At 35.0% G+C, this 19,830-nt stretch overlaps 1 protein-coding gene across 1 annotated transcript; it reads left to right on the forward strand.

Moving 5' to 3' along the window:
• Positions 1 to 427: 427 nt before the first annotated feature.
• On the forward strand, positions 428 to 15,887 carry LOC140143317 (uncharacterized). Its single transcript, XM_072165192.1, has 11 exons — positions 428 to 516; positions 1,335 to 1,364; positions 1,828 to 1,926; positions 3,137 to 3,259; positions 5,707 to 5,835; positions 6,487 to 6,600; positions 7,132 to 7,164; positions 10,801 to 10,911; positions 12,443 to 12,643; positions 13,567 to 13,730; positions 15,608 to 15,887. The coding sequence occupies exons 1-11, from the start codon at positions 501 to 503 to the stop codon at positions 15,722 to 15,724; spliced, it is 1,137 nt and encodes a 378-aa protein (XP_072021293.1). The 5' UTR covers positions 428 to 500; the 3' UTR covers positions 15,725 to 15,887.
• Positions 15,888 to 19,830: the final 3,943 nt, after the last annotated feature.

Genomic DNA, 19,830 nt, shown 5'->3' on the forward strand with positions numbered 1-19,830 from the left:
AGCGAAAACTTTCGTTTTAATCTATTTATTTGTTATAACTCATAACTGCATACAAGACATGTATGGGACCAAAAGATCAATGTATCACTTTGCAGAAATATATTCTATTAAGCAAAATAACCAAAACTAGAAAAATATGACACGAAGACTCTAACTCGACTTAAGTCAAGTTTCCTGAATGCTATTAAAACGTTTTGTACCCTTTAGATAACCCGAAATTTTGAATATTTGCTGGGTATCTAGTCTTCAACCTTGGATCAAATAAAATAGTGTCAACGCAGTATGTGTGTGCCATTATCATGATTATAAAGACTCGAAAGGTCCATATAATTATGCATACCAGAGAGTATCCCAACTATCCACTACTCAAGCAATTTGTTACCACTTTTTTTTTTTTTTTTTTTTAATTTGCAGATCAATGTTTTGACGTAAATGAACGATGTCCTCTTTGGACGACGAAACAATGTAACAACTCAATAGTGCTTAGAAATTGTCCAGAAATGTGTGGAACATGTGGTAAAGTATACCTTGTTTTAATGATAGCTTGTACACACTGTATTAAAATAATTAGAACCAGATAGGTGACATCTTCAAAGACATAAATGTAATAGAAAGTCGCTATTTTTTCAATTTATCCATTGTAAATTGTAATAAATACGCTGTCCATATGAACATATTATAAAAAATCCGAGATCTCAATTCCTTTAAAACATATGCCCCATAACTTATAAACGGTATCCATAATGTAAACTCATGCAAAGCCCATTTTCTATCAAACAATTATTTTACACCATCTCCCGACACACTGCAATTAATATTTTAACCGTGCGGTTTATGCAGACCCCTTCCAGAACAGTCTTGGAATTTTGCGAAAAAAGATATTCCATACTAAATGTCAAGTCTGTATTTGTAGTATTTGAGCGTAGACTTACTACCCAACTCCCCCCCCCCCCTTCAAGGCTCCGGAGCAATATTATTAAAATATGATATTTGGCGTGCCAGTTTCAGATCAAACATTGTTTAGCATACAGGTTTTTATAATTAATATGGGCTATGAAGGGTAGTTCGTGAATATAATATAGGGGAAAAGAATACATAACGGAGAATAGAAATGGGCACTAGAAGTATATTAACCGAAAAACGCCAAGCACCCAAGAATTCCAACCTTCCCCCTTAAACACTTTTTCTTATTAACAAACAGCAACGGTATCTCAATCATTTCAATATTAAGAGCATAGTGTATTCTTTTTTCTTTTCTTTTTTTAATAAATATCATAATGTTCTCGAAATGTTTATGGACCATTTTGTGCCTCTTTTTTCAATTTTCATTGCAGTCAAATTTGGACCAGGGTCGCCAGGGTTTGGTAAGTTATCTAAAATCGCGAATGTATCCACAAGTGCGTTATGTTGTTATCAGTATAAAATTTTAGGTAAACGCAAGTGCAGAGCGCACAAACAAATCACAGATAACTACAGTAGAAATTTCAATTGAATGCACACAGCCTGGCATATAGCGTGATGTTGTTTCGCGTACACTGCGCGATGTATGATAGCGTGTGCAACTGCGCGACGTACGTAACGCGGCAGCGAATCCAACCATGTCAACTCACTTGTGATTGGTTGTAGCCAAGGTTGTATGTTCGCGTTGTAGTTGGATCGAGAGTTCATTCAATTAAAATTCCTACTGTAAATCTTCTTGGGAGATGTATATATGGAGTGCAGAATGATGCAAATAATATAAGTATATGAAGCTGATCAATTCAATATGAGTCTTCAAATTAAAAAGGTTTAGTGCTTACATCGTTTTGTATTTTTATTCTCTTTTAGTTTGCCTCTTAGATTGCGTGAATGGTGGAACACTGATAGCAAATGAGAATGAATGTCGATGCGAATGTATGCCCGGATGGGACGGGGAGCAGTGCGAAGGTAGGTCACCTATTGGTGTCTTAACCATACCTTGGTTACAATGTAGGTCTACATCGGGGCATGGGCGTCAATCCCGAGGGGACAGGGGGAACATGTCCCCGCCATATTTAGGGATGGGGACACACAATATCAAATTCCTTTTCATGTTTCGGCAAATATATGGCAGCAAAATCGGTCCAGAACAATGCTCACTCGCCAATTTTGTTTCTCCACCCGACCATCCCCCACTCCCCCGACTAAATGACCAGGCACGCCACTGAAACGAACTGCAAACAGCTTCAATTACGCCTTCATATTGAAAATTTCTCCATTTTTTTTCTAACTAACATTTTACACGATCAGTCAGAATTAATATGTAAATTTTCACGGGAAAATTTTCTGGACACGTGGCACCCATGGGCGCAGACATATTAGCATTATGGAATGTGACCCCAAGCACAGCGGGTGTTCTTCCAATGTATTTGAATAGGAAGAATTTGATGCAAAATAAGTTACTTGTCGCAAGTTAATAATATTATGGTAAGAGTTTCCGTATAGATAAATAGTTTTTTCCGTAGATAGATATTTTTGAAATTACGTTTTGATGATATTGTGAAGAAATTAAGATTACATAATATTCAATAAATTTGCAATGCACAGATTACTATCAAAATTGCGGTCAAAAATACTGTTCCAATTCAAAATTACTAAGACTTGAATAGCGAGGTCACCGCCGGGGTCAGAGATCAAGCTCGAGGTTACACTCACATTGATACGCATTGGTCACGTGTCCAGAAAATTTTCCCGTGAAAATGTACCTATCAATGTTGACTGACGATAATAGTGTAAAAAGTGTCCACCAAATACCTTTATTTGGAGCTCATTTTGTAAAGGCACCTCTCAGACACCACCATGTGTTGCGAAAGCGCAACGAGATGCTGGCTTTGCGGTCATACATCACACACCTTGTGTCACCCCCACGATCAACTTAGGATTGACGCCCTTGAAAGAAAGAAAGGAAGAAAGAAAAGAAAGAATGAATGAAAATAATAGGAAGGAAAAGAAAAGATAAGAAACGAAAAGAAAAGGGAAAGGAAGGAAAGGAAAAGAAAGGAAAGGAAAAGAAAGGAAAGGGAAGGAAAAGAAAAAAAGAAAGGTTAAAACTGTAAATAATTATTTAGCATTTTATTACTTTATATTAAACTCAGTTTCGTTTTTGTTTTTACTATAGTTTTATGTTCAAATCACTACTTCTTATGTGATCCTGACCCAGGGAGAGCATCTTACAACGTCGGCATGTGTTCTGCTTATCCCTTTGTCTACGACAGATGTCGAAAAATGTGCAGCAGGTGTGGTAAGATTGACCAGCCATAAATGTAAACATAGGGCTCTTCCGTTTGAAGTCCATACACCCTTATGGATGACATGACTCAATCTTTAACACACTGGGGTGTATATTTCAAATGGGGGCACCAATGCGGGTAGTCCGATTTGAAATTCACACTCCTAGTGTGGATGATTAAGGCCATGTCTTCCATAGGGTTGAATTAATTTCAACTGGAATATCCCAAACATAAAGAAGCTACTTAAGGGATGGGAGCATTAAAGTAGCGTTCTCCTAAAAGTTTTGCGATAAATTCATTAATTTAAGTAAATATCTCAGTTTAACAAATAACGGTTAAATGAAAGCTGTTAGTTGGGAAAGCTAATTATTGTATCATTATAATAGGTCTCACGCCAATGTAAACATGTGTTTCGGTGTCCCATGTTCAAAGTCATTGACACTCAAGCTGTTTTTTACAGATCGCCTGCAATTGCATTAGGTTTCAGCGATTGTTGAAAAAAGGGGTGATAAGTTTTTGAAAAGCGTTTCTGCTTGAAATGGAGATGGGATACTTATTGTGGATCTTACTGTCCGTGACATTAATTTATAAGCTCTTTCATCTGACAACGTCTTTTGCAAACCATAAGGATCGCCTACGTTATAATCCCGATATTTTTTAACAGTATCGGTTTTTAACCAAAGAATTGCCACATTCTTTTCCTAGACTTTACCACAAAGGCTGTGTTATCGGTAAAGTTTTGAACACGACCCAAGAGTGTTGGCATATACCATGAAATACGGACTATCACAGAATATAGAGTTTATTGTAGGAAGTTGCAAAAGTTGCCAATATTTTGTATCTTCTTGCTAAGAAGAACATTAAGAATTTACCTGAAACGTCTTATGTAGTCTGCAAATTATATTCCGGTTCGACGGTAAATATTCCAAAATGCTCGATCTTTGTAATTGGCAAAAATGGAACCACATTTTCACTCTATCAGTTCTGACAGAATGCCTACCACTATGCCTTGTCCGTATTTGAATTCCTACATGCTTTCTCATATTGATTGATTCCAAACAACAGAATCGAACTAAAGTTGTTGTTTTTTCAAACAAATCTATTGCACATATATTTTGGTGCTTGGTTAACAATTTTATGCATATTACTGCATTTTCACTCTATCAGTTCTGACAGAATGCCTACCATTATGCCTTGTCCGTATTTGAATTCCTACACGCTTTCAAACAAATCTATTGCACAGATATGTTGGTGCTTGGTTAACAATTTTATGCATTACTGCTTCATTTATATATAACTTATTTTCAAGATTTTGCAGTTTAAAACAATTAAAGCTTCTGTACTAGACTCATATTTACTTACACCTGTAATAATTTTTGCTGCTGAGTTTATTACTAAGGGTTTTGTTACATCTTCCCCAAACAACATTGCAATAGTCAAAGTGAGTGGCAACAATGTTTTTACAAAGTAGATACTGATGATGTTTGGGGATAAATTAGCAGCTCTCGTTAGAAAATACAAACCGGTTAAAACTTTCTTTTTCACTTGGTCAATGTAATTGTTCCATAACAGTTTATCATCAACTTCAACGCAAGGGTGTTTACAATGCTTTGTCCTTTGAAGACGGGTTCCTTTGATGTTTATATTAAGATCGTCGTTAAAAGTTTGCAAGTTTTGGTGGAGTACCAATTAAATTGATCAACATTAAGATTCAGTTTGTTACTTGCAAGACAGTTGTCAACATTATTTAAATCTTTATTCATTATGGGGATAAAAGGTATAGCCCTGAAAAGGGCTGATTGGTTTGTCTTTGATTCTTCTGAAGTGAGTTTACTGTGCTGCTCTGCCCTCTACAGTCCTGGTCCTCGTAGCATCAATTGCGTTGCGTACCATCCTTGTGCGCCAGGAACTTGCGAATGCCGGTTGCGAATGCAGCAGTAATGCGAAGATGCTGGAGGCTAGTTGGTGACCCTCGTTCATTTTAATCTTTGATGTAGCCAAACCTCATCCGTGGACATAGTGAAAAAAGGGTACATTATTTTGAAGAGCATATCTTAAAAATTATGAGCCGGCTGAAATAATTATTTTGTTTTATTAAAGCTAACGATTACGGGTTTCTTTAAATACCAAAATATATTTGATCAACTTTTCAAAAATAGGAGAAAAAGAAGACGCAAAGGGAGTTCTGTTTTTTGTAAAAGAGTATTATAAGGTATAAAACCTTTTAATAACATTCAAAAAAAAATTTTCGAAGCTTATTTTTAGTGTGTATATTTGCACAAATATTTTAACAACAGTTTTAAAATGTAGTTGCAGTGTGTTATCATACAAAACGTTTTAAAACGTTTTCATGACCTTTATAAAACTCGACCTTTTAGTGTTATTTTAATAACATTTTTACCAAAATATAACCCGTTTAAAACGTTTTTAAAATGTTTATGTTTGCTGTATATTTCAGAGCCAATTGGTCCTGGTTCGCCTGGTTTTGAATGCACCCTATCGTGTGATAACGGAGGCTACTTGGTACAGAATTCTACCGACTGTTATTGTGAATGTACACCAGAGTGGAAGGGGGTTAATTGCTCAGGTAAGAATGCAAACTAACAGCCAGATAAACAGACCTAAATTTATATACCAACAGGCAGACAGAATGATAGAAAGGCAGAGAGGGAGACACAAACCGCCAATCTATGGTGACACATAATAAATAAATGAAATAAATAAATCTTGGTATTTATACAGCGCCTTTCACATGTGAACATGTACCAAAGCGCTTTACATTTATTCCGCCGTCGTTAGAATATGTCAGCTGCCATACAATGCCCAAGGCATGCTCATACCTTTGGGCGGCGCTCAATGGACAGTATTCATAACAGCTCCCCATTTCACACCTGGGTGGAGAGGAGTAATCGAGATAAAGTGCCTTACTCATGTACAATGTATTATACCTTATATGTCATAATATAGTATGCGACTACTTGCTATCTACCTACAATAACACATGTCATCATAGTTTGCAACTACTTGCTAGGCCTATATATCTATCTATATATATAAATAAATATACAGATGGATCAGTTCATTAGAAACTTTAGTTCATTACTTTCTATCTATATATATATATAGAATAACATAGGTCATCATCAGTTATGTATTATGTCTGAGATCATGCATCATTGTGGAATCCAACTATCAGATTAATTTTAACAACGTTTTTTTTTTTTCTTTTTCTTTTCAGAACCATGTGAAGACCTCAGAAATGGATGTCAAAGGATTCTATATGCTTGTACTCACCCAAGATACAGCAACTATATGGCGGATAAATGTGCCAAGTCGTGTGGATTCTGTGCTAGTAAGGAGAATTTAGAGGATGATTGGGTTATTCCATTTAAAATCCACGCCCCCTGTGGAAGACATGATCTTAATCTCCCATCAATTTCGAGTTATCTGGTTATATGTACGGGTGACTCCGTTTGAAACCTAAGATTAAGGTAATGTCTTCAATAGGGGTGTATGGATTTCAACTGGAATAGTCCTCCTTCCTTTCTTAGTCCTTCCTTTTATTACTTTATTTATTTATTTACAGTCTTATTACCTCTTTGTGAAGGGAATGGCGGCGTAGGGTCTTTCACGGTATATAACTCAAAATACATCACGAACTTTACTTATTTTATTAAAGATAACATGCCATAAAACATTTCAAACTACCTTTTATTCACAGAAACCCTAGCACGACGATTATTGCATTTTTTTTTTTTTTTTATTTATATTTTTTTTTTGCCGATAAAATGTTGGTGATAATTAGTTCAAGGAGTTCACTGAAATACGACATTTCACATTACACATTGCCTTTTAAAGTTTTCGGTATTATTTTCACGTACAGGTCAAGAGAAAGATTTTGGAGAGTTTTTCATAGGTAAGTAAAAAATCCAGGGACTATCGTAATGGTCTAACAGTACAGGGTATCCCAGAAAAAATACCGAGTGAACGTAAGTCGAGAAATAGACAACAGAATTAAAATTTGCCTATTTTATTGGGCATCACATACGAAAATTATATTTGATTCGGTTGACTGGTTGCGAAGAAATTAACGATTACATAATGCGCGCATCAATGCAGTTCATTCTAAGTTTGATCAACATGCGCTTTTTTCATACTCGCTCATCGCTTCATAAAGTTTGTGTATAATCTCATTAAATTTAGTCCACATTTATTTTATAATACGATGGTGTTATGTTATTCATGCTTTCACTGAAGATAAATAACGTTTTGTCCGAGAAAACTTTGATTCTTTAGGCTGTACAAATATGTTATGTTTTAACTTTCCAAAGAACATTTGAGCCAACAAAGACAATGATCAAGTGCTTACGTGTGAATTTTGATAAAATGCAACATTAATGTTGAAGTTCTAAACGATTTAAACTTTGCATAACAATTTTTTGGAAATATTCCAAAAAAATCAATGTGTGTGTGAGAAATTTTTAAGCCAGCTGGAATTTTGTATGCAATAATTCTTGATGCAACATATTCATATGTGATCAATATTAACGAAAAAAGATATTTTACCGAGCATCATCTGACATGCAAGGTAAATTTCATTTTCAATATCGTGCAAGTTTTCAAATTTGAACAAAACCTAATTAAATGTTTTGAAAAAAAACAGATTGTTTAAAAAGAACGAAAAGGATTTCACCGAACAAAATATGAAGCCCATTGACAGCGTTAACCACTAGTGCGCATTGTGTTTAATGATCTTTATTTCAAACTTGGAATGCAGTGAATTGACGCATACGTTATTTAATCGCTCATTTCTTCACAGTCATTCAACCGATTACAGTAAAATTAGCCTATATGATGCAGAATAAACTGAGCTACACTCTGCTTTTAGATTTTCGGATTTTGATGTCTATTTCTCGACTTACGTCCAAATTCATTCGCCCGGTAATTTTTTCTGGGACACCCTGTATGGTGATGATGTCTACCAGTGTGTAAAATATCTACAGTCCGCACGTACAAGACGTTCCACATTTTCATCTGACGTGCTATTTTCAAATCCATCCCGTCCGACGGACGCCCTGAAATATTGCCAAATAACTATAGCATCCTATGAAAATGTACTTTGTGGAATGTTACTTGTTACTTATAAACGCTTTTTAAATATTTTTGCATTAACTCGACTGGTTAATGTATATAAGTGATATTCAGGTGGGTTTTGTGTTGTCTTGTTTCTGTTTTTACTTATTTTTATTTCTTATGTAAATATCTAAACTTATATATTATTCAATGTAAAGGTGATGCATTGACTTTCAGGCCTTTGGCTTTGTAATGCATCTACCTCATCACATCATTATATTCCTCATTGCTTATCTCTGTTATGCTGAGTATAATGTATTGATGAAGATGACAATAAAATGAATGAATAAAATGAATGAATGGCAGTGTTCGTACCGACATGACCGACCGCCGAAACTATACCCGAACAAAATTTTACATTCAAGGTTTGTGATATCCATCTGTTTGGACTGCTTTAACCGTTTTATCCTTATTTGTTTATATTTTAGTCCGTTAAAGTCATGTTGGTAACGTGAGCTGGAATATTATGGAATTTTGCCTACCCACGAAAACGTGTCCGGTACACCACTGACCTGCTAACTATAGGCACTAAGACACCACCTTTCTACAAAAACAGGAAGTTTGTCCTTGGTATTGAAAGAGGTTTTTTATTATCTATTTGGAGATGTAATTTAGTTTATAATTGATTATATGAGTCTACAATAATTATTATGTTTAATAATAAGCTTTTCCCGGAATATTTTATTATATAATGATATAATTCATGTAACGGGCATCAGAATGGTTGGTTTTAATAATAAGGGTAGGGGTTGAAATGTTAAGACTTAAGGTAATATGATTCTTTACCATGTTTATTATTTTGTTTATTTTGATTGTGTCATTCTTAATTAATGTAGGTTTTTGGTTTCATATCAAATTATATTTCTATCTGTTGTGTAATTAATCGATCATAATCATCATCAAGTAATCTTATTTTCCATTGTATATTGACGTAATCATCATTGTCTTTGAAATTATTTTAATAGATCATGGTTTATCTTTAATTTGAAAGGTCAGTCACCTCTTTTGATCATGAAAATGTAGGCATCTTTTACTTCTCAATTTTATGAGTTTTTCAAATGTTTATGTCTTCATTGTTTATTGTCTTCCATTCATAGAAGTTATAAGAGCACTTTAGCAATTGATTTCTTTTATATGAGTGTGTATTGTTATCCTAAAAACTTAAGTGTGGTGTAAATTATTGCCACTTATCTTTTGGCTTGAGATGGTAGGTGACGTGCTTATGAATTATTCATGAGAAAGTTTTATCTCTTAAACATGTTATGTATTGTTAAGATGTGTCATAAAGTAAATGCTTAGTTAGGGTTATTATTTATGCTGTTGCAGAGATGGTATTTAGGTTGGTTTTCAAGTGTTTTTCCCATGTGAACTTGTCTCTGATCATTTTACCTCACTTCCATCTTAGCCACCAACTGATAAACATCAAACCTTCCATCTTAGCTTCCAACTGGTCAACTTCAGTTCAATTATCATTATTCATTAAATATATTTATATTGCATCCATCTTCATATTTCTGCGTATCATCATATAATATATTAAAGCCGGAGTATAACAACAGCGTATATCTACAAGTCTTCCATCGTGTCTATTTATTTTGTGTAACGGGATTGGACATTTATTATCGCCCGAGTAAGCCCCTGGATCCAAAGTTGAACAAAAAGAAAATCACCCTAAAAATCTTCACCGTTACATTCATAATTATATCATATTATATCATTATATCCTAATTATATCATTATATCATTACATAACAATTATAGTAAGAATAAGACTTGGTTAAACCATCACCAGATACAAAGCTCAAATATAAAAGATAGTAACAAAATATAAAGTCTGCACAAAAAGTAACTCAGCTGTTATAAATACACCTATAGATTGGGAACTAATAATTGTTTTCACAATATTTCAACATAGAGAGAAGCATGATTTATTTGTCAAATGTCCTTCAATATTAACAACACAGTAGTGCCTCTACAGAAAGATACCCGAATTTAAAAGTTGCCGTTTACAGCGATCAATGGTTATAATGCCAGCACTGTAAACACGTAAAGCCCGCCATTATCTTCGCGCTTACTTCAAATCAATACAAATAACTGCAACTTTTAAATTGGGGTATTTTTCTTTCAAAACACTGATGTATTGTCAATATTGAACAAAATTGGACAAATCATCCTTCTTTATGTTGAAATATTGTGAAAACAATTATTAGTTCTGAATCTATAGGCGTATTTTTAACAGCTGAGTTACTTTTTGTGCAGACTTTATTTACATTTTTAATTTTGTGGCAAATATCATTAGCAATGAGCAATTAAATCGCCAAGTTAAGTTGAATCCCAGAACTGTTGAATTTAGAAATGCATCGATCTTGTAAATATTTGGTGTTTCCGAAATTTAATGATTCGTTATTTTTCTGTTTAGCTCATGGTGAGACTCCTCGCTCGTCTGAAACCATGGCTGAATTACGTAAAGGAGATGAAGTACCACAATACGGTGCTGGTATTGAATTGGGAATACTAATGGATGTTTCAGGTATATATTCATAAAAACTCTAAAAGCGGTTCATTTTGATATATACAGGGTGTCCCATAAATAATTACCGGGCGAACAAATTTAAACGTAAGTCGAGAAATAGACATCAGAATCCAAAAATCGAAACATCAGCATGTAGTCCATCTTATTCTGCATCTCATACGCCAATTTGGCTGGAATCGGTTGAGTGATTGCGAAGAAATTACATAACGCATGTGTCAATTCACTTCATTTCAGGTTTGAAAGAAAGATCATTCAACATAATGCACACTAGTTGTTAACTGTCAATGTGCTTCATATTTTCTTCTGTGAAATCCTCGTTCTTTTTAAACAATCTGTTTCTTGCAAAACATTTAATTAGGTTTTGTTCAAATTTGAAAACCTGCACGATATTGAAAATGAAAGCTTGCATGTAAGATGATGCTCGGTACTTGTAAATATATATTTTTCGTTAATGTTGCATAAAGAATTATTGCATAAAGAATTCCAGCTGGCTTAAAATTTCTCACACACATTAATGTTTTTGAATATTTCCAAGATATTGCAATGCAAAGTTTAAATCTTTTATAACTTTAACAGAAATGATGTTGCATGGTATCAAAATCCACACGTAAAGCTGTAAGCATTTGATCATTGTTATTCTTGTCTCAAATGTTCTTTGGAAAGATAAAATATAACATATTTGCACAACATGAAGAATTGAAGTTGGAAAGCTTCCAATTGCAGAAATCAACGTTTTACGGACAAACTGTTATTCATCTTCAGTGAAAGCATGAATGACATAACACCGTCCGATTATAAAATAATATATAGTATGGACTAAATTTAATGAGATACACAAACTTTAAGCAGCGGTGAGCGAGTATGAAAAAAGCGTCTGTTGATCAAACTTGGAATGAACTGAATTGATGCACACATTATGTAATCGTTCATTTCTTCGCAACCAGTCAACCGAATCAAATAAAATTTTCGTATGTGATGCACAACAAAATAAGCTATGCGCTACCTTTTACATTTTTTTTATGTCTATTACTCGACTTACATTCAATTTTATTTTATTTGCTCGGTAATTTTGTCTGGGACACCCTGTAGTTCAAAAGTTTCATTAGTAGTTAAAGTTCCAAAACTTGCCCGCCGCAGAAGTAGAGTGCCGCGTATCTACTTCATTGGTAGGCCACTCTAGAATACCTGTATGGGTATTTTCAATTTCTTCCGGAGTATTCTGGAGTACAAATTTATCGGAATTACACGTACAGAACACGCACAGACTGGTACTGGACTGATGGTGCACTGGTACTATACAAAGTAGCTACAAATTTATAGATGGACAGCAGTATACATGTAGCAACAATAGCAATAATGATAGTGGACAAAATCCACTTGTTAGTCAAGTCAAGTCTTAGTCTTAGTCAAGTCAATCTTAGTCAAGTCAAGATATCTTCTATTAACAGCGCGTCTGGATCAAGTCAACACTCATGACTAAAACACAGACAAAAATGATGAAACTAAAAACCTTTTTTTATTCCTGTAGGTAGTACTGGTTATACACAGTACATATTAGGTCTTCGTATCTTAAAAGAATACCTGTGTGAGCTGGACTTCAGAGCCAAAGGTGGTATACGAGCAGCTGTGGTACCATTTAGTACAACCTCACCAATAGCATTCAATCTATTTGACTCACCTGAGTCCATTGAGAGAGTGCTAAGGAAATTGGAAAAGGTGCCTTTTCAAGGTATGATTATATTAGGTATTGCGTGATTAAAACAGTTTTCTGCATTGAAAATCTTCAATCCCGCGATACGCATCTATAATACAAAGTGTATACATATCAAAGATTCATAATCAGAGAGCCGTTACCAGCTCGCACAAAATAAGTTAGCTCCTTGCTTTGGTCTTCAAAAGTCAATATTTCCTCCACAATGTGTTCTGTTTTCAAATTTATCATTATTAATGGACTGTATCTTCTATAGTGCCCTGGTGACTTTATGCTCATTTTGTGGGAGCAGGTGATTGGCTTTCTTGTTCGCAACCATCGATATCTTTAATAATGAGCCACAATCCCAGCAAACACAAAACATTTTACAAAAAAATGTTAAAATGTTTGATTATATAAAGGGCATTCAAAGGTAATAAAACTTTTTAATAAACATTAAAAAACATCTTTGAAAACTTGCTGCAAAACATTATGACGTGTTATTTAAGTATTGACACAAAACAAATTGTAAAATGTTATGCCAAAAGACATTTTACAATAACAAATTGTGATAAATTAAATCTCGTCAACCAGATAAAAAAATCTCTTTGGTTAGATGTTGTTACCGACGTTGCGGCCAAAATCTATGGCCTTCAGCTGAGTGGAAGATTTACGGTCATCCGATGTCAACCGATGACGACGTTGCTTAATGACCCGATCCCAACTATGTGACAGATTACCTTTAACCTCCTCGCTCATGTTGAGGGACGGTTGGTCGGCCATCACTGCTTCTTTGACTCCCCGTTCAAACCAACTGGGTTCACGGTCCTAAGCTTTTGGACACAACGTCGGTGACAACTAATCCAAGATGACTGAAAGTTTACACAGTTTTATTTTACAATAACATCTTTTGTTTTAGTGATTTTCATATAAAACTTCGATTCCGTGTGTGATAAATACAGGATCCAGAAGCGAGTTAACATCAGGACTGACTACAATGAAAAAGAAGGTTTTTGTCCACAGTCGCTGGCAGGCACCCTGCATTCTCATTATATTTACTGACGGACTCTTCACTGGGGAGGAACCATTTGCTTTGGCTTATGAGTTACGTGAAATGGGGGTACAGGTAAGTACAGAATGGGTTTATAAAGGTCCGTTCATACTACGTCGCAATTGCGTTGCGATGTGATGCGTTGCCGCACTGCATCGTATTGCAAAACATTGCATTGTGATATCGCAATAAAGTTAAATGCATTTTAACTTGGAAATGGGACGAGTTGCGTTGAGTTGCGGCAAAAAGTAATTGATATATCGTCATCGCAAAGCAACGCATCGCAAATGCGGTGGTAGTATGAACGGACCTTAATGCAATGAGAAAAATCTTATAATGCTTTGCCCTTTCTTTATGTCATGCCCCTATTCTTCAGTCCAAGAGTAACATTTTACACAATACCCTATAAACAACACCTACTCATTCATAAACCTCAAGTATAGTTACTGACTTGCGCTAAGTTTGAGCTAAGCTATATATCGAGGGTTCAGAACCAAAACGCCGTAACTCACTATGACCAGCTCTCCTAAAATGAGCATAAAGTTGGCTCCTTGCTTTGGTCTTCACAAATCAATTTTCAAGTTCCGTCACAATGTCTTTTGTTCTCTTTTGAATTTTGTCATGATCAATGAACTGTATCTTCTATAGTGCCCTGGCGACTTTATGCTCATTTTGTGGGAGCAGGTGATTGTGAGTTGAGGCTTTCTGGCTCTCAACCCTCAATATAGTACATCGGTTTGTCTCATATTTGGTAGTGGCGAGTGTGCAGGAGGTACATTGTGAGCGTATTTCGACATTACCCCACACAATGAAGACATCTGCAAAAGGCATTTTAGTGCCTCTAGAGGGGGTAGGGTAGGTCTTAAAAATACCATCAGAGTGACACACTATACATGCCACCATCAGCCACTATGAGAGTATCAACACACAGTTCAATACCCCCACAATGTATATTCATACCTATTTATACCCCCCCCCCCCCCCACAATGTCACGTTGTACCAATAAACATGCAACATACACGCCCGGCATACACGAACCCTATGGGGGTGCCCCACAATGTACCTCTTGCGGGTATGTGTGTAAATGTGTATTTCGCTGGTCGAAGTATCGAATCGCGGGTGTAATGTTAATCGCGCAGAGCGTACACTCACCTGTTCAAAGGCACAACAGTTTTTCTGCACCCTTGCAGCGTAACTACGAAAAATTATTGACGTCCCTATTATACTAAACTTGAGGTGAACCAAAGAATAATGAATTAGCGTTGAACGAATTGAACGTTTGGACAGTATTTATTATGGGAAATTAGAGCACATCAGACATATCGAATTGCATTCTGAATACGAAGAATGTCCTTCTGATATCAAATAATTTTGATGTTTTGAAATTCGCAATGTAATACACATTTTATGGCAAATGATTAAAAATTGATATTTTTGATATTTAACAGTACTCGAAGTAAACTTTATAAATTATACTTAATGTGTATGTAGGTGGGATGAAAAGTCGACGATCAATTGAAAATGTTGACCTTTCGTATTGAAGATATGGATTTTTATTCCCAAAACACCAAAACAAAATAGGTCATTTGGGGAATAAATCCATATCTTCAATATGAAAGGTCAAAATTTTCAATTGATCGTCGGCTTTTCCTCCCAGCTACATACACTTTAAGAATGTATCATTAGATTTATCAAATTTACTTCGAGAACTGTTATATATCAAAAATGTGAAAAATGTCCAATATTAATAATTTGTCATAAAATTTGTATTATATCGTGAATTTCAAAAAATGAAAATTATTTGATATCAGAAAGACATTCTTCGTATTCAGATTGCAATTCGATATGTCTGATGTGCTCTCATGTCCCACAAAAAATACTGTCGAAACGCTCAAAACGCTCATTCCAGATCCCTTAAATACCTTTAATAACACGTCTCTGTCACCCATAGATTTACGCCATCAGTATGAATGACAACTACATCGAATCCAGTCTTCTTAGATTAACTGGTAGAAAGGACCACATTGGAGTACTTCACTCCGTCTCGGATTTACCAAACATTTATTAGATGCATGAAGAAGAAAATGTCCTGAAGTACTATACTACAGTGACTATGTAGTATCCATCCTGCCATCAGCTTTGCGTATAATACTCAAAGGAAGTCTCAGGCAATCAGAACATGTTGCCTTATATGTTAGAAAAACAATTATCAAGCACGAATCACGTGATTTTGTTTTAAACAAACTCATATTGACCATAAAAATGAATACAAAAGCCGTCTCTCAACACGTGATATTCCAAATTCCCGGGCACTAAAATTGTCTAGTGCAATGACGTCTCAGTATTACAATGAAGGCTGGGGACAATTGCGCACAGATAATCATTACGTCATTGCATAAGAAAATTTCAGCGCGGAAATTTTGAATATCGCGTGTTGAGAGCCGGCTGTTGTTGTTCGTTTTTATGATCGTTATGAGTTTTGTTTTAAGTAAAACCATGTAATTCATGCTTGATAATTATTTTTCTAACATCACCGGCGTAATCTTATATTGCCGGAGACATCCTTTAAAGAAGTAGCTAACAGCTCTGTTACAAAGGACCAAAATATACATTGGATGTAGTCGTAAGCTAATTAAATATTATATTCATTCATTCATTCATTCATTCATTCATTCATTCATTTATTATTTTATTCATTTTAATTTATTCTACTCATTATACGAGCACATGATATATATTACAATAATGAATAAAAGATAATGTGAGATTGAATGAACCACAGGAAGTGCTATGTAAGACCCGAAAGTCTGCGATCCCTGAATGGTTGGGTTAAGTCAGCTCTGGACATGGCAGTAGATAGACATTTCATTTTCAGGGGAGAAATACCAACATGACCAACAAACTGTCATATCGGACATGACTTGACCTCTAATGAACTATAATATACAATTTTACGATTTATTAATTTATATAAAATGTACAAGTTAACAAAACTATAAGAAGTATATCCAATGTGTTAAACTAAACCTCAGTTGCATTAGATGTTTTTGAAGTAAATGGCAGATGATTAACTTATAATGTTGTTATCAACAAGAAACTAAAGAACTATTTTTATCAATAAATACATATCTAGTACTAAGATTCGTGTGTTTTATGTGGCAACCATGGTAATTGAAGGTTTGTCTGTTGAACTTTACTTTTGCAAAGTAGTAGCGAAATCGGATTTTAAAGGCGCTTCATCCACAATAACATGCACATTTTAAATGATTGATTCATCCCGGGTAAATCATGCAGCAACATGTTATTTTATATCAGCAATAGGTTGAACGGTGATGCGACACTTATTACCTTAAAGTTAACTTTAACCAAATGTTTTGGTAATAATAGACCATTTCAAATCAAGATCGGAAAAATTTGGAGAACAAGGTGCAGTGAGGTGTATTCAGTAAGCTAGGGATTATAATGATGGATTAGAAATGCCATGAATCACGGTACCTTTTTTTTTTTTTTACAGCTTTGATATTTAACCAATGTCAACATGATGACATCGGGTAAAATATTTTTCTGACATAATGAGCTAACATCTCCGCTATTTGGCTTTTCACAATATGACAGTATAAATGAAAAGAAAAGTGCAAATATTCGTCATTTTTCGGCACTTTAGATTTGGACAAATTGACATTTGGCAACGTAAACATGGTAAACGTCAATCTCTTACATAAGACATACCTTACAATTGATCGTGTCGTTCATGCAGGTTTGTGCTCAGGCTAAATAGTTGTGTTTGTGTTAGCGTTGGTGACCCGGAAACATAAACTGTGTCATCCATAAACAAACAACAGCTGTCTACAGAAAATGTCGATTTGAAAAGGTCTATAGCATGATGCTAAAATAAATCGCAATTGCTTCTCATCCTTTCAATTTTGTTCTAAATGTCTGATATTGCGCATTTAATGTTGCTTTGGTAAATATCGAACACATAAAATACAAGATCAGCTAGAAATGTAATTCATTTTAGATGCTTTGCGCTATGAGGGTTGACTGAACCAGTAGCAATTTTACCTGACAGCTTTCAAAATTTGCTTTCAAAACTTTAAAGGATATGTACGTGTAATATATTTGTCATTTTCGGCACTTTAGATTTGGACAGATTGATATTTGGCAACGTAAATATCAATATCTTACATAAGACATACATTTCATGCAGGTTCAGGGTTTGTGCTCAGGCTTAATAGTTGCGTTTGTGTTAGCGTTGGTGACCCGGAAATATAAACTGCGTCATCCATAAACAAACAACAGCTGTCAACAGAAAATGTCGATTTGAAAAGGTCTTTATCATGATGCTAAAATAAATTGCAATTCTATATTGCTTAATGCCAACCTTAGCCATGTCACCTACATTAATTTGTTATTGAAACATGCCCAATACTCAGAAGATGGTTCTGTTTGCTACGTACGTGGTCGTTGACAATGGTCGTGCTATATTAAGTTGGATTGTTTGAGTTATGTTACGAGATACAACTGTAAAGCAGTGTGGTAATAAAAGTGTCACTTTAAATTATGTACACTCAACATCTTTATAGACCAATGACCCGACAGAGAGATAGATGATATGATACAGGTTATGAGACTCAATTGACATTTCTTGGCAGCCTGGATGTATTCCCAAGGACGGATGTCATTTTATATTACTGCTCTTTGCTTCTCATCCTTTCAATTTTGTTCTAAATGCCTAATATTGTGTATTTAATGTTGCTTTGATAAATAACGAACACACAAAATACAAGATCAGGTAGAAATGTAATTCATTTGTGATGATTTGTGCTACGAGGGTTGACTGCACCAGTAGCAATTCTAGCTGACAGCTTTCAAAATTTGCTTTCAAAACTTTAAAGGATATGTACGTGTAATGTATTTGTCATTTTTCGGCACTTTAGATTTGGACAGATTGACATTTGGCAACGTAAACATCAATATCTTACATAAGACATACATTTCATGCAGGTTCAGGGTTGTGCACAGGCTTAATAGTTGTGTTTGTGTTAGCGTTGGTGACCCGGAAACATAAACTGTGTCATCCATAAACAAACAACAGCTGTCTACAGAAAATAGCGATTTGAAAAGGTCTTTATCATGATGCTAAATTACATCGCAATTCTATATTGCTTAATGCCAACCTTAGCCATGTCACCTACTTTAATTTGTTATTGAAACGTGCCCAAGACTCAGAAGATGGTTCTGTTTGCTACGCACGTGGTCGTTGACAATGGTCGTGCTATATTAAGTTGGATTGTTTGAGTTATGTTACGAGACACAGCTGTAAAGCAGTGTGGTAATAAAAGTGTTACTTTAAATTATGTACGCTCAACATCTTTACAGAACAATGACCCAACAGGGAGATAGATGATATGATACAGGTTATGCGATAGAATTGACATTTCTTTGTAGCCTGGATGTATGCCCAAGGACGGATGTCATTTTATATTACTGCTCTTTGCTTCTCATCCTTTCAATTTTGTTCTAAATGCCTAATATTGCGTATTTAATGTTGCTTTGATAAATAACGAACACATAAAATACAAGATCAGCTAGAAATGTAATTCATTTTAGATGCTTTGCGCTATGAGGGTTGACTGCATCAGTAGCAATTCTACCTGACATCTTTCAAAATTTGCTTTTAAAACTTTAAAGGATATGTACGTATAATGTATTCGTGATTTTTCGGCACTTTAGATTTGGACAAATTGATATTTGGCAACGTAAACATATCTTACATAAGACATACCTTTCATGCAGGTTTGTGCTGAGTCTAAATAGTTGCGTTTGTTTAATAGCGTTAGTGCCCCGCAAACATAAACTGCGTCATCCATAAACAAACAACAGCTGTCTACAGAAAATGTCGATTTGAAAGGTCTTTATCATGATGCTAAAATACATCGCAATTCTATATTGCTTAATTGCAGCCTTAGCCATGTCACCTACATTAATTTGTTATTGAAACGTGCCCAAGACTCAGAAGATGGTTCTGTTTGCTACGCACGTGGTCGTTGATAATGGTTGTGCTATATTAAGTTGGATTGTTTGAGTTATGTTACGAGATACAGTTGTAAAGCAGTGTGGTAATAAAAGTGTCACTTTAAATTATGTACGCTCAACATCTTTACAGACCAATGA

The sequence above is a fragment of the Amphiura filiformis genome, chromosome 2, assembly GCF_039555335.1.
Source record: "Amphiura filiformis chromosome 2, Afil_fr2py, whole genome shotgun sequence".
Classification (NCBI taxonomy): Eukaryota; Metazoa; Echinodermata; class Ophiuroidea; order Amphilepidida; family Amphiuridae; genus Amphiura; species Amphiura filiformis.